The sequence below is a fragment of the Toxorhynchites rutilus genome, chromosome 3, assembly GCF_029784135.1.
Source record: "Toxorhynchites rutilus septentrionalis strain SRP chromosome 3, ASM2978413v1, whole genome shotgun sequence".
Taxonomy (NCBI): domain Eukaryota; kingdom Metazoa; phylum Arthropoda; class Insecta; order Diptera; family Culicidae; genus Toxorhynchites; species Toxorhynchites rutilus.
In genome coordinates this window covers 265,636,861-265,653,254 of record NC_073746.1, presented here as the reverse complement: position 1 = coordinate 265,653,254, position 16,394 = coordinate 265,636,861, and the positions used below count along the sequence as shown (strand labels likewise).

The following is a 16,394-nucleotide window of genomic DNA, read 5'->3' as shown; positions in this document are numbered from 1 at the left end:
GTTATCAAGTATGCTATAAAGGTTCTCGCGTTAGCGCAGTACACTTTATAAGGTTTAAAAAGGGCCAGCGCTGGATTATTTTCCCAAATTCAAAACCATACTATCTATGCTATCACATTGCATTGCTTTTTGTTTGAATGAAACGACAATGAATAACACTTTACACCACAGCAAACTTAGTTCTTTAGGCTTTGTTCCCACTGCAGCGGGGCGTCAGCGTGACTTGGGCGGAGCGTGTAACGCTTACGATTAATCGTGTGTATTCTTACCAATGTGTTCACACCAGGCTGATGTGTCGTGAACATGGTTTTGGCGTGTCTGGCATGCAAACGAAAACACTTCACGCCGGCCATATTTGAACTTCACCGCCTCTCTCTTGCATATGTTTGTTTGTAGTAGTGACATAATTCAAAATTTTTTGGTTTTCTTTTTATTTTTTACGTTTTTAACCCTCTGAATTTTTATCCGAATACGTCCAACGATATTGGAATATTTAAAAATAAACCAATTTTCATTCTTTCATTCAAAAACACACATTGACAATTTTCATAAAACACGTCGAAGACACGCCGCTGGCACAGTGCAATGTGAGTGAATCAAAATATTGTGGCGAGAAGTGAACACGCCCTGCTCACGCCACGTTGACGCCCCGCTGCAGTGAGAACATGGCCTTAGTCGCGACTTTTTCCTCACTATTTAACGACTGTCTCTCAGATACCTCTGGCAGGCACGTGTTACACAACATCCCGTCTACCAACACAGTCTCACACTAATGCTACTATGGTTTTCAATTTTTCTCCTATTTCAGCCGCAAGACAATAGTTTAGTTGCTCCAGCAAAGCGGACGAAACCCTCACTGTCGATAGTAAACCCGCTGGATGTGCTGCGGCAGCGAATCATCCTCGAGATGGCCCGGAGGCAGATGCGGGAAAACACCAGACAGGTGAGTCTAGTCTGTAGCTCTTATAATGGTTTATCGTGGATTTCACATCGACAACAACACTGTCATCCCCCCCACCCCCTGTTTTCCGAAGTGATACTGAAGTGCCTTGTGGCGAGATGGCTCCATAAGAAAACTGTTTTATATCCTCACAACATATCAATGAAATCTGATCATTCTCAGTGTTTCACACTGTAAGAATGTTATTCACAGAGAAGGCGTTTTCGTCTTCAAATTCACGCTATGTTTTCTACTGGAGTAGCTTCTTTCCTAGAAAGTGTACTCTAAAAGTGTTTGTCATAGCCAATCACAACTGAAATAGGCGGTAAATGTGAGTACCACGGAGGGTGCCACTGGTATATCTGATTAATTGACGAAGTGACAGCTAAACGCTAGTCGTTTCTTTGATAGAAATAAATGGAGTTAGAAGCTCAGTATTCGAGACTGTCTTTTGGTGAATATGGAAATTATTACCCTATCAAACGATGTTCTTCTATACCCTTAAGTCTTGAGGATTTGAATAATTAAATGTCCTTAACTGTTTGTTGGCCTGAAATTGTCTAGTATGAACTATCAGTCTCAAACAATCGTACAAGGATGCTAATCGACATTACTTTTACCTTCGAAATATCTTCGCATTGTCGTGAATTTAGACAAAGGACTACAAGGAACATCACTAGTTATATAGTTTCCATAGTGTTCAGTATAGTAGCTTAGGAACAAACCTCAGCTAAACACTATAAATAGTGGTAGTAGAATTTAAGTACTATCCAGTACACAAATCGCAACTTTTGTAAAAAACTCACTAAAAAAAGTATAAAAACCACCATCCAAAAGTTCTCGATCTCTTTTTCGTACCAACCGGCCACCGATCTGGACGTTGGAATAAAATTTGTGAATTTATTATTATTATTATTATTATGTTCGATTTATTTCGGCCGGCTTTAATCTTTTAGGTCATTCGCCGTCTCTCGGAAAAAAATTGGTTTTACAAATATATACAATACTACAAATAAACATAGTGGAGAATGAACAACACATGACTCGTTCTCTCAACATTTAAAATTAGAATGAAGCGAAGCAGCGCTTTTAACACTCCTATACTCGCGCATTGGTCTGTCAGACCGTGAAATCAATAATTCGTTCATTTCTCAGAAAATATCAACACTACGACTTTGCGATTCTCTCTAGCTTCGTTATTCGTCGTTCGTCATCGTTTAACGCATCGCATGTGTTGGTACAAAGGGGTCGTGTGCCACTTTTTTAACACTTTCGGTCTGACACACCGACGCGAGTATAGGAGTAACTTTTTTGTACAAGTGCCATTTTTCATATTCTAGAATATTATTGGATGAAATGTATAAATTAATGTTAGCGGCGTGGAATATTTATTGAATAAAGGGTGTGTCACATCAAATTGCATCACGGAAAAAACGCTGTAGAAATTCGCCCAGTAGACCGATCCTTTTGAAAATTTTAGACAGTAAAATAAAAACTATTAAACAACTTTAGGCATTTTCTTTTTATTCATACTTCGAGCCCAAGCCCGTATGCTCGCACCTTCCTCTTTACCCCGTCCATAAGGTTCTGTACAACGTCAGGTTGTAGTTTTTTTTGAACAGAAATCCATTTTCTCTTGAAGTCCGCCTCCGATTTGACAACTTTTGGGTTCTTCCGGAGGGCCTGCTTCATAATCGCCCAATATTTCTCTATTGGGCGAAGCTCCGGCGCGTTGGGCGGGTTCATTTCCTTTGACACGAAGGTGACCCCGTTGGCTTCGTACCACTCCAACACGTCCTTTGAATAGTGGCACGAAGCGAGATCCGGCCAGAAGATGGTCGGGCCCTCGTGCTGCTTCAATAGTGGTAGTAAGCGCTTCTGTAGGCACTCCTTAAGGTAAACCTGCCCGTTTACCGTGCCGGTCATCACGAAGGGGGCGCTCCGCTTTCCGCAAGAGCAGATCGCTTGCCACACCATGTACTCTTTGGCAAACTTGGATAGTTTCTGCTTGCGAATCTCCTCCGGAACGCTGAATTTGTCCTCTGCGGAGAAGATCAACAGGCCCCGCAGCTAACGAAAGTCCGCTTTGACGTAGGTTTCGTCGTCCATTACCAGGCAATGCGGCTTCGTCAGCATTTCGGTGTACAGCTTCCGGACTCGCGTCTTCCCCACCATGTTTTGCCTTTCGTCGCGGTTAGGAGCCTTCTGAACCTTGTATGTACGCAGGCCCTCCCGCTGCTTGGTCCACTGGACGAATGAACTTGACAAATTCAGCTTATTGACCGACCGATTCAGCCCAGCGTCCAATCGCGTTCACCGCTGTTTGTAATTTCCTACGGACTGGACGAACACTTCTTCCAGACACAACAATGACGATGTCGTCCGCATAAACAAAGACGTACACATTCCTTGGTAGACATTGGAACACGGAGTTGACACTAACCTAGAACAGTGTTACAGCCAGCGTGGACCCCGGAGGAACGCCATTCACCTCTACAAACTCGTCGGACTGGCATCCTCCAATTCCAACTCTGAACTTGCGGTCAGCTAGGTAATCCTGGAGGAATGAGCCGGGTCTACCTCTTTCACGCCCCAATCAAGAAGCTGACGAAGTACTCCCACACGTCAAACGGAATTGTATGCCTTTGCAATATCGAGGATGGTGATGTCGATGTGATGGCCTGAGTCGACGGCGCGCCAAATCGTATCACTTAGTGATCCCAGGTAACCACTAGTACCCAAACCCTGCCGATAAGCGAACTGCCGATTGTCCAAATATTTGCCGACTTTCAGGAACTGCATTAGTCTACGATTCACCATACGCTCCATGATTTTTCCTACACAAGGTAGTAGACTAATGGGGCGGAAATCGCTGGGGGACCTCGTCTGCGTTTTCTTGGGAATGGGAATGATTAATGCAGTTTTCCACTTCGTCGGGATTGTACCGTTGCTCCAAATCTGGTTGTACAGGTCCAGCAGAACCCTCTTTCCATCCATTGGTAGGTGCTTTAAGAGATGATAGCTGACGTTGTCCATTCCCGGTGAGCTACCTTTGGCCGTGGAAAGGGCGTAATGCAGCTCAGCTCCAGCGAATGGTCTGTTGTACACCTGCGCAGAATCGGGTGGGAAGACGATGGGAAATTGTCGTTCTACCCTTTGTTTACGTGCCAGAAAGCGCGAAGGGAGAGCAGTGTCGGCAGATAACGAGGCAAAAAATACCCCCATCCGGTTCGCGATATCGATCGGATTTGTGATGACGACATTGTTTTCCACGATGGTGAAACCAGTGCTTCTTCTTTTTCCGGATAGTGTGTTCACTCTTCTCCATAGCTCAACGGTCGATGATCCTGGGGAAATTCCGCCGAGAAATGCTTCCTAGCTATTCTTTTTAGCCACTGCTATGGCCGCCCTGGCCAAGTTTCTCACCCTGTGAAACTCTTCCAATTTCGCAGCGTAATAGCGATGATTCGTCGGGATTCTGCGAAGAGCCCGAAATGCCCTACGACGAGATTTGATGGCTGTTTCCACCTCTGGGCACCACCAGTGGACAGCTCTCTTCGGAGGGGATCCACTTGTGCGAGGAATATGCTCGCTCGCAGCGCGAACGATGATACTTTCGAACTCGTCAAATGAAATCCCTCGATCTATCTCACTCCGGGTCAGCTCGCTTGCTATTTCACATTCATAACCATTCCAGTCGGCCTTTTCGTATATCCACCTACGTCTGCGGGTGGTGGCTGAGCGGCAACTGCCATGACCCACCATTATAGGATAGTGATCACTGATAACTATAGGATAGCACTTATCTGATAACGTTGACCAGCTGAGAGAATCAACTATTTGGTGGGAGGAGATGGAGAGGTCAATGGCTGATGTTGTTCGACCTCGTGAGAAGGTGCCGTCATTCAGAATTATCGCGTTTCGGCTCTCCACAATATCCTCGATTTCCAATCCCCTTCGGCTGTCTCTAGCAGATACCCATAGTGTATGGTGTGCATTGAAATCTCCCAGGAACAAGAATGGTGAGTTGATCTGGTCTATCAAGTGGCTAAGCATGGTGCAGAAATTAGGTTGGTTTTGCGGTACGTAGATTGATACAACCGTAATGGCTGCCGGAAACAAGATCTTCCTAGCAACTGCAATCAATTCAGTGTCCAGAGGTACAGGAGTGGACGGAATATCAGAACGGACCGCAATACCAACAGTCTGGGAAATGTTCTCCCCAATTGCTGCCTCCCACGAATACCGGTTACCGAACCAACTCGACTGGTTCGTATCACCACGAATATGTGTCTCTTGCAGGGCCAAACAGACCGGATCTGTGCGTGCAATGATGCTCTGCAAGTCCCCCAAGTTATTTTAGGACATTTAGATTCCATTGAATGGCGAGCGTGATGTTTGCGTTCCTGCTGGCACTGGATGATGTTGGACTCGAAGTTGACGATTGCTCTGGAGAAACGTAAGCAGAGGCAGTGGACGTGTTCGAGTTATGAGAAAGGGAGAAACTTACCCGGGAACAACCCGGGTTCCTCGCAGCACCTGCCGCCGGAGGCTCATCATTTGAACACGGTACTTCCCCGGACAGGGATGCTGCCGGGGCGGGCGTTATGAAGACAACAGTTGATGTTTCTCCTTGAGTTGAAATTGTTGTTGTTGTTGGATCGTGCGTTAAGTTGAGATTTACTGTTCTAAGTTGCGGTGTTGTTTGTTGCGATGCTCTAGTTGGATATTGCGATATTCGATGGCCGGCCACAGAGGAGATTTCCCCATCAACGGGTTGAAGCAAGACGTCCTGGATGGATTCACCTTCCTGCTGCGCTTCTCTAAGAGGTGAGGATGGTACTTCACATTCCCATCTCTCAAACCGGTTGATCGTGTTGTTATTTTGCATGCTTATGTTGGTTATAGGGTGTGACTTGGGCTTTGGCGTAGGTTTATTGTTGTTTTGATTTCACGTTATTGGACCGATTAGGTGATTTGAACAAATCTTGGCTGGTTTCGGAATCGGTGAGGTCCACCTCTTCTACTGTGATGTTATTAGCTGCTTGTCTAGTCATGATTGGGCTTCTTGAGTTGTTAGATAGTTTTTTTGGAGGTGGTGACATGCCTGTAGTTTGTTGTTGCGAATATGAATGGTACTGATTTGTTCCTCGTTTCGTTTTTTTTTCCTCGTTCCTTCGGGTTCTGGCTCACTTGTCTGTGAGTTCGACCGAGATCTACCTTGAAGCGACGTGTCGATGATTTTTTTCATTTTTTGGCATTGCACTTCAAGCTTTTTGATTCTCGTGTCTCTTTCTCGGATTAGTTGTAGTAACTCGTTGATTTTGTCGTCCTTCTCCTTATTTTGTTCGATAATAGTGTTCATTTTCTCCTCCACTGCTATTCTATGTTCCAGTTCCTTTTCGAGTTTAGAGATTTCCCCTTGTTTCTCTTTCACTTGGTTTAACAGGGCATTAAATCTGGCCTGATCGAGTCGAGGTTGAGCAGCAGCCTGTGCATAACTCCCATATCCAGCTGTTACACGTTTTCTCGCATCAACATACGAGAGTTTGTAATCAATCTTCATACGGATCACTGCCACTTCAGTTTTGTACAGCTCACATTGACGGCTGCTAGGTCGGTGATTGCCTTTACAGTTTCGGCAGAATGGTTGTTCTTCGCATGTTTCTCTCTCTTCATGTTCGCTGGAGCAATTGTAGCATCGTTTCATATCGTTAGGGCAGTTCAATCGTGGGTGGCCGTATTCGTAGCACGTAAAGCACAACATTGGGTTCGGATGATAGGGACGTGTTTTTATGCGAAGTACTCCTACTTTCACTGCCTCTGAATAAATGGATTTGTTGAATGTCAGAATAATAGCTGGAGTTTTCTCCTTATTACTTTTCAGTATTCTCCTAACTTTTATGACCCCTTGACCTCCCAATTCGTCTTCGATCTCTGCTTCACTGAAAGGTATTCGATCGAACGAAGATATAACACAGCGGCTGTTGTTCAATGTTGGGTGTAATTCGATCGATAATTCAGTTCCATCAATAAGTTGAGACATTTTTAGTAATTTTTCAACCTGGGTTGCATCTCTCGTTCTCAAGACATATCGGGTGCATTTTGCTTCGCTTTTTGCATTCTCTATCGTTCCGGCGATTTTTTCGATGCTCTTCCCTATAATAAACGGGTTACATGGTAGTTTTGTTCCGTTTTTCCCCGTAAGAAGAAGGGTGGTAACAGCTCCAAACTCATTCCTTGATCCTCCGGGATCAACCCCGCTCCTACATGCCATGCGCTTCTACACTAAACTATTTTGGGTTCGTCGCTTGCTGATGACTGACTATAATCGATAGAGAAAATTGATGGAGACACTTGGTTTATATCACACACTATTAGTGTGACACTAATTTTGAATTTTCAAATTCAATGGAGACGCGAAACACTAAGGTAACTCTCTCTTATCCTTGGCCCCTGTTACTTCGGTATTTGAAGTAAGACGGTAGCAATAATATTATTCACGTGTTTCGTGAAAATGAATCCATATACGATATCGCCGGGTGGCGGAGCATTAACTTCCGATATATCGGGTGGCTAAGCCCGACTTTTGAAATTAAATCGATGTACAACTTTTGGCTTGGAATAGTTTAGCAGAACGACCGATTGGTTTAGAGGCTCTACACGAACTGAATTTGTGAATTTATACATCTCGGTTTAGTGAATTCTTTCGAACAATTCGTTATACAAAATCTCGCGAATTTATGCGAGTGTCCGCGTTATTCAAGTCTCGTCTCGAACACATAGTGCTCTAATGGAAAAATGTTAGATTTGTGTTCCATGAATTCAGACGGGATTCACCAGTTATTGACAAACGTATATACTTAATCGAGTATAATACTTACCCGAAAAAAATAGAAGGATTCAAGAAGGTCCACTACTTATATTGATTTAACCTACGTTTATCACTTTCACAATTATTTTGGTATAAACGAAATTTGAGAGTTGATTCTTAAGCTGAAATGTTGGGTGTCTTGAACAATTCACGTTTTTGACATTGAGATTCGTATTACGCGGGTGAAAAGCGCAAATGGTAATTGATTTTCAGGAAGAATACACTCATTATTTTCATTGTGAATGAAAATTGACTCTGAATAAGGTGTGAACCCCCAATAAGCTAAGGACACCAAAAAATTGTGTTAAAATAGCCATGAAACTATTATTTCTGTGTTTCACATTGAACACTGTGTACGCGACGGACAATGTTCACCCTACTCTCGCAGTTTTATGTTTGCAGACAAACATTATTTTTTCATACCCGTTGTCAAAAAATGTGACATGTTTGTTTCACATGATGCTTAGTTCCTCTCGCATTTTCATCCCAAGCAACAGCATTGTGTAGAGTAAAAGAAGCGAATTAGACACCACACCACTACCACTCACGGTGTGTTGGTGTGTTGATATGAAAAGTAAAGGGAAGCATTTATCATGACAATGGGTGCTTCGTCTAAAATTTTGGGCAAATAAAATACACCTCTTTATCTGTTCTGAACAAAAGTGCCAATTTTTTTTATCCAAAATATATATTTTTATTAAGGCTCATATGGCGTCAGCATATCATATTTGCCAATTGATATCAGAGTTCTTCACAATTAAAATCATTATTTAGTTCACGCACCAATTTATAAATTGAATTTGTGCAACATCGGCTATCATCAGCTTTTTGAACAAGTACTAAAATTGAATAGAGTGTGGCGGAGATGTTTAGGTGTGAACTTTCCCGAAACTGCATCTGAAACTAATTTTTGGGTATTTATTTATTTGGCCAGTATTTGTATGACGTCACCCCACTGTGCACTCGGTTCTCCGAACTTCAATTGGCAACATGAATGGAGAAAAAAAATCATAGAAAGATTCTTTCTATTCAGAGAATGTTCACGGGAAATAGCTATAGATTATTTAATCAGACTTTCAAAATGTGCATGAATTCATAGCCCCTGAGTTTATGCAATGTTTGCAATACGAACTAAATTTCTATTTAGTTTCTGTGACAAAATACTCTACAAAGAAATGTTTTAGAAGGAATTATTTTTCCCGTGCATGAAAAGAAACGAAATGAAAGCAATGAATACTGCGACAACGGTTGGTATGCTTGTACATGATGTTCTTGAATTATAAACATCGTGTATGTTTACACAAGTTTATGTTTGTGTATCATCGTTTGTGTTTTGGATAGACATTCAATACTAGCGAAAATCATGTTCGTGTTCAAACAAAAACATGGAATTTTCACATCGCGTGGACATGTGTAGGTGTTTTTCAGAAGACTACCACTCCATCAAGTTTTTAGTAGTGACAAATTTTAGCAGTTTTAGTGACATGTTGCCAGATCGACCCAGAACAAGGCATTTTCATCGTTGCTTTTGATGGAAAACAACGAACGTTTTTGCAGGCACTTTTCCTGGCAAATCTCTGCATGACTGAAGTATTTTACATTATTTTACAATTAGTTATAGTGTTTTGAACGTGTCCAGATTATCGCGGATACAAATTTTTAGGGACTACGTGTATGAGGAAGTTAAAGAACATCAAGTAGTAATTTCCATATAAATTTTAACAATTTATAACTGCCTTCGGCTTTACTTCAAGCCAACTCGAAACATAAGTTGGGAACTAAGACTTCAGCTTGTCAAGAAGGACTTCAACTGTATTTTTGGAAACTCATGTTTCCCAAAACATGAATGCAATTTCTCATAATTCAATATACTGTTTTTCGAAATAATCGGTCAAAAGTTTCACAAGAAAGTGTTTTTCTTAAAATTGTCATATGACCAACGGAAATTTCGACTGATTTCTTCAAAAAAGCGAATTCAAAATCATTGATCTTTCTCCCAAAAAATCGTAACTCAAATTCCATATGTCTGAATCAAATATGATGTTCAAAAAGGTTGATGTTAAATCAACGAACTATTAAGAAAAATATTATTTTAAATATACTGTCAACAAATCTTACTCAAAAATTTAATTTAATATTAAAAACTTTCATTTATTAGAACAAACACAACCACCTACCACCTACTTTGTGAAATCGTAGCCATTTAAGAAAAGAAACATGGGACACGTTGTAGCGCGAGCAATGGAGTCTAATGAGCCAACCGTGAGCATCTTTTGTTTCCAGTTGAAGTACATTAATTGGTTTGTTCCTTTATCACGTACCATTTGCAACTGGAAGTTGATTTAAGATAATCAATGTTTGTATTCTATCAAAATTTGAGTTTTATTTAAAAAATGATCATCAGATTCTGTAGAATGATTCATGTAGAATTCAATAGAAATTCTGTAACGATTTGGAGTCACAGAAACATGTGAGGTTTTGAAAATATGTGGAAATCTATAGGGGATCGGTTTTACCCTTATTTCCCCTGCTTGAAATGATTTGAGAAAACTATCAAAAATTGGAACCGGGTCATCAGCGTTTACCTACTGGTAAACGCCACGGTATGTTGAGACTGCGTTTTGTTGTCCCTGCTGCTTGAATGAACCGTACAAAATGATGGCGGTGCGGAAAATGCTCGCTTATCCTTATTACATCCATTCCACCCTCCGCACCCTTTATGCTTCATGCGGTACGCTAATGGTTCCGTTTGGGCATTTGCCCTGTTGTTGTTGCTAGTGTGTATCATTCTAATGCGTACAAACACCATAAATGCGTTGATGGCTTCAAAAGCTTACAGAGAGTGGTAGGAAACCATAAGAAACCGACGCTAAGCTGAAGAGATTGATGCGTAATGTTAGATTAAATCTCGCTCCGGGACCTGTTTTTTTCCTTTTTCCTACAGAGGCAACCCAAGCAACACAACAAGAATCTGCTATCTACAAGTGGGGTGGATATATATCCGCCATGTGTAGAGTTATTTTTCGCATTTAGATTGTTGATGCGTTACTAGGTGTGAACGGGTGCGTGTTTTTGTGTGCATTTCACGTTGTCAAAACAACACTTATGTGTTCATCCTCAATAATAACGATTTACGACGTTTCGGGTTGGAGTAGGATTTTGGAAGAATTTTATGTGGTACTAGGTGACCCGGCAATCTTCGTCCCGCCCAACATTTGTTTTTTGTTATCAATACCTCCAAACATTCACGTTTTCTTACTATGAGCAAGTTCATGGGTCCAATCGCAGAACTGTTCATTGATTGATCTTCTAATCGACCCCATTGAATTTACCTTTTACTATAAAATTCCTAGTATTTCTAACAAAACCCATCATTATAATATCAGATTATTTTTAGACACAATTCTCGTTCAAGATTTTTCAACCGCTTGCGAATAACATGTTTCTCCGTTACATGGAATAAATATTTTATACAGAAAATATGATAGAATAAAGACAGTCCTAAATCGGACAATTCCTTCCTCGAGTTCTGCTCTTATCAACACATTCGGCGATACTTTTTTATTAGAATAGATAGAAGAAGATAGGAGTGCGTTTCATCACATTAAAATTTATTTCCAGTTTCGAACAAAGATCAATTTCGCTAGCGCAAACATCAAATGGACTAACAGCACTTGTCACTATGTAATTGTAGAACATATGGGAATTTAATTTCCCGAATTTTCCCTTTTCCCTTTAGAGTTTTTTTTTCTAAATTTTCAATTGTCATGTTTGGTTGGCATATTTTTGGTTGAAATATGAGGGGTGTCATACCATGATAGAAACATTCCCTCCCCCCACAGAAAGGTAGGAGGAGTGTTGAACCACTTTAGAAATGTTTCTTGCTCCCTAAAACCTCCACATGCCAAATTTGGTTCAGTTTGCTTGATTAGTTCTTGAATTATGCAGAAATGTATGTTTCATCTGTATGGCAGTCCCCCCCCCCCCTCATGCAAAAGGGAGGAGTGTCTATTCACCATGGAAACGTTTCGTGTCCCCTAAAACATTCGCATGACAAATTTGGCTCTATTTGCTTGATCAGTTTTCGGATTATGCAAAAATTTGTCTTTCATTTGTATGGCAACTCCCCCTTAGAGAGAGGGTGGAGTGTCTAACCACCGTAAAAACATTTATTGCACTCTAAAACCTCCACATGCCAAATTTGCTTTCATTTGCTTGATTAATTCTCGAGTTATGAAGAATTTTTTTTTCATTTTTATGCAGCCCAACCTAAGGGGGGAGGAGTATCTAACCACCGTTGAATTGTTTCTTGCACCCTAAAACTTCTACATCCCAAATTTGATTTCATTTGCTTGATTAATTATCGATTAATGCAGAAATTTGAGTTTCATTTGTATGGCGGCCCCCCCTTAGAGTGGGGAGTCTAACCATCATAGAAACATTTATTGCACCCTAAAACCTCAATATGCCTAATTTGGTTTCATTTGCTTGATCAATTCTCGTGTAATGCAGAAATTTGTGTTTCATTTGTATGGCAGACCTCCTAAGAGAGGGGGGAGGTGTATCTAACCACCGCAAAAACATTTATTGCACCATAAAACACCCACATACCAAGTTTGTTTTCATTTGCTTGATTAATTTCCGAGTAATGCAGAAATTTGTGTTTTTTCTTTGTATGGCAAGAAAAAAGAGAGGGGGTGGAGAGTCTAACTACCATATAGACATTTATTGCACCCTAAAACCTCAATTTGCCTAATTTGGTTTCATTTGCTTGATTAATTCTTGAGTTATTCAGAAATTTGTGTTTCATTTGTATGGCAGCCCCCTCTTAGAGAGGGGGTAGAGTCTAACCATCATAGAATCGTTCATTGCACCCTAAAACTAAAATATACTGATAGAAGTTTCTATTTGCAGAAGGAAACTAGGTATCGACTTTCATATTTCACACTTTACAGAATTACAGAATTTGTTTACACCTTACAGAATAGCTTCAGTCGACTTTTTGAGGCAGAAAGATATACACTGATTCGATTCGATGCACAATGGAAAAGTGATACGATTCAGCAGAAGCAGTTTATCACAATCTCAGAATACATACATTGTACTTATCCACGGTTTACTGATGATATTATAAATATTTCGAGGAACAAATAAAATGTAAATTTCGAAGGGTATTGAAATACCGCAAACGTGTTGGTTTATCAGGTGATGGCAAGTTTGTGTGACAATATGATGGATTTGCTTGGAAAACTATGAAAACCGCACTTTGAAATGAAATTATTAGGTCTTAGGTTTGCTCTGAACCTGGAGTTTCCCCAGGAAAAGATTGTATACTCTGGAATATAAAACAAATGAATTGAGAATGCTGCGGATTTGTATAGGTTATAAAGTGGAATCCATGCAATAACGTTTGCATAATCCCCCTTTCAGTTGTGTAATAGTGGTGGACAGGTCTGCCACAAAAACTGAAACATTAATTTTAAGTCCCAGGAAAACCTATTTTCATTGCTTCGAATTATCTTTATGCACAGCTTCTTAAATTCCTTTGGAAATTTACTCACGTATCCGTCGTTCGACTTCCGATCAGCCTCTGTTGGAAACAGATGGCAACGAACATTTCCGTCCATTGACGGTAATCGATAATGTTGGCTTCATCATCGAGCGGGAGGCAGGCTTGTTGGCATTGTTGTTGCTCGGTTTGCCCCTCGGGTTTATTTCAAAGATTTGTGGGAAATCTCGTTAATGTGGTGTTGCGTGAACGGAGCGTGTACCTCTACGTGCTTTGAGTGCATTCTCATCCAATTCATAGCTCAGAGTGACAACATTGAAACTAGCTCTAGTCACTTCGAAAATAATCGAATAGAGCTTTAAATATTATGATTTGTTCTATTAGGTAAACCGATTTGTTCTTTCGGGAAAAATCGAACAAAATCCAAGGTTTTTAAAGGTTTAAAAATGTATTTTAGTAAAATAAGACTTCAACTTGGTACACAAATCGAAAACAAATAGTATTCAACATTTTTTGAGTGGAACAGAATTCAGTAATAAGATAATAAGCTAATATTCATACCAAAAAGTTTTTTTATATTATGCCCGCCTTTCAGCTTAATGATAAATAGATAAATAAATAACTAAGTGGCGCTTGTCTGGCAACGGAGCGCATGTAAATTTTTACCGCTTACAGAAAAACACTTTGAAATCAAACTCACACCGAAACATCTGAGGGGTCTGCTATAAAATGAGTGGAGATTTTGATTTCAGTATAACATAGTGCCAAAATATATGATATGATGATTTGACGTACATCCATCCTTCAACAACTTAAATTGAATACCTCATTTTGTGCATTGCTGGCAAAACGGTACTATTGAAATGTTCAACATTTTGTGTGTTGTTTACGGTGGATACACAACAAAATACCATACCGAATAAGAACACCCAAAAATGCCACTTCATGGCGAAGAAGTGGGCCACTTATAAGCTAACATTCCTTGCGAAGGCGGGCGTAGTCTGCTCCAGAAGAGGAATGTGTTTTCGGAAAAGATTTTCCCACAGTACGAGTACATTCCACTTTTCCTACTTGTTGAGAAGGTCGCGTTTGCTTGCCCTCCTTGCCTCCCAAGTGGCCAGATTCCTCTGCAGGCTCGGTACCGCTCCCTCGGTGGGACATATTTACAAACAGCAAAGCAAATAAATTGGGAACAATTTCGTCACAAACTTAACAAAAACACTCGACCAACTTGTTTCAGATTAGGGTTCGGTTCACTGGTTGGCCCCGCAATGGTATGTGGCATTGGCCGTGCGAGTTGCACTTGACCAGAAGAGGCAATGCTTCCCAACGGGCTCGCCAGAGTCTATCGCAAAACGATTCATTGTGAAATTGAATTGTGTGGATTCTGTGGCTCCTGGATGGAGCATAGCCACAATAATGAATTTGAAGTTAATAAAATTGCGAGGTACCATGGTTTGGAAATGCTTTGGGAATATTTCTTTATTAACTCTACATGGGCAGTTTTGAGGCATTAAAATAAAGAGACAATTTTTGATAGTTGATTTCATTCAATGAGAGGCAAGAAGCATGGATATTCGTTCGCCGATTGCATGAGTCACATTAAAGTTTTTTTTTCAAAATAATGATAAATAATTTTTAATCAAGCAACTCGAGGAATACTGACAATTGCACCGATTCAACGAGCAGAGGATTCAAAGCCCCTAATGGTTGTAATAGCTGTTATCCATGGTTATTATCCAAAGATAGAAATGGATGAACTCCTTATCATATTCACCACAGTGAATCCTGATTCTTACCCTCCCCCCACTGACAACTGTCTCTTCCTTGATACTTCCTTTCGCTAGGGAACAACGCTACAGTGGCGACCCTCCTGGCCTTCGGGCGACGAATATCATACTAACATTCCTTCCTTTCCCCTGGTGACAGTAAGGACGTGGCCAGCGTCGTTATTGACTATTTAAAGCTCAATTCATCGAAGCTTGCACAATGAGATTTTCTTCCTCAATTATAGTGACTTTTAACATTTTTGACTGGTTCGTCTCTGTTACTTCCATTTTTGGAAGAATATCGGGAGTGAGAATTGAACTCGTGACCTTTGCGTGAGAGGTATGGATGTTACTAAAGGGTGTGTCACATCAAATTGCATCACGGAAAAAACGCTGTAGAAATTCGCCCAGTAGACCGATCCTTTTGAAAATTTTAGACAGTAAAATAAAAACTATTAAACAACTTTTGGCATTTTCTTTTTATTCATACTTCGAGCCCAAGCCCGTATGCTCGCACCTTCCTCTTTACCCCGTCCATAAGGTTCTGTACAACGTCAGGTTGTAGTTTTTTTTTTTAACAGAAATCCATTTTCTCTTGAAGTCCGCCTCCGATTTGACAACTTTTGGGTTCTTCCGGAGGGCCTGTTTCATAATCGCCCAATATTTCTCTATTGAGCGAGGCTCCGGCGCGTTGGGCGGATTCATTTCCTTTGGCACGAAGGTGACCCCGTTGGCTTCGTACCACTCCAACACGTCCTTTGAATAGTGCCACGAAGCGAGATCCGCCCAGAAGATGGTCGGGCCCTCGTGCTGCTTCAATAGTGGTAGTAAGCGCTTCTGTAGTCACTCCTTAAGGTTAACCTGCCCGTTTACCGTGCCGGTCATCACGAAGGGGGCGCTCCGCTTTCCGCAAGAGCAGATCGCTTGCCACACCATGTGCTTTTTGGCAAACTTGAATAGTTTCTGCTTGCGAATCTCCTCCGGAACGCTGAATTTGTCCTCTGCGGAGAAGAACAACAGGCCCGGCAGCTGACGAAAGTCCGCTTTGACGTAGGTTTCGTCGTTCATTACCAGGCAATGCGGCTTCGTCAGCATTTTGGTGTACAGCTTCCGGACTCGCGTCTTCCCCACCATGTTTTGCCTTTCGTCGCGGTTAGGAGCCTTCTGAACCTTGTATGTACGCAGGCCCTCCCGCTGCTTCGTCCGCTGGACGAATGAACTTGACAAATTCAGCTTATTGGCGACATCCCGGACCGAACTTCTCGGATCACGTGTAAACTGCTTAACTACGCGCTTGTGATC

At 41.2% G+C, this 16,394-nt stretch overlaps 1 protein-coding gene across 2 annotated transcripts in view; it reads left to right on the top strand.

Annotated features, from left to right (window-relative positions):
• Positions 1–16,394, top strand: part of LOC129777414 (uncharacterized) — a 116,065-nt gene that overhangs the window by 84,268 nt on the left and 15,403 nt on the right. For both annotated transcript variants that reach the window (XM_055783667.1, XM_055783668.1), the window contains exon 3: positions 809–943. In XM_055783667.1, coding sequence (XP_055639642.1) covers positions 809–943 — 135 coding nt within the window. The remainder of the gene's footprint in view (positions 1–808; positions 944–16,394) is intronic.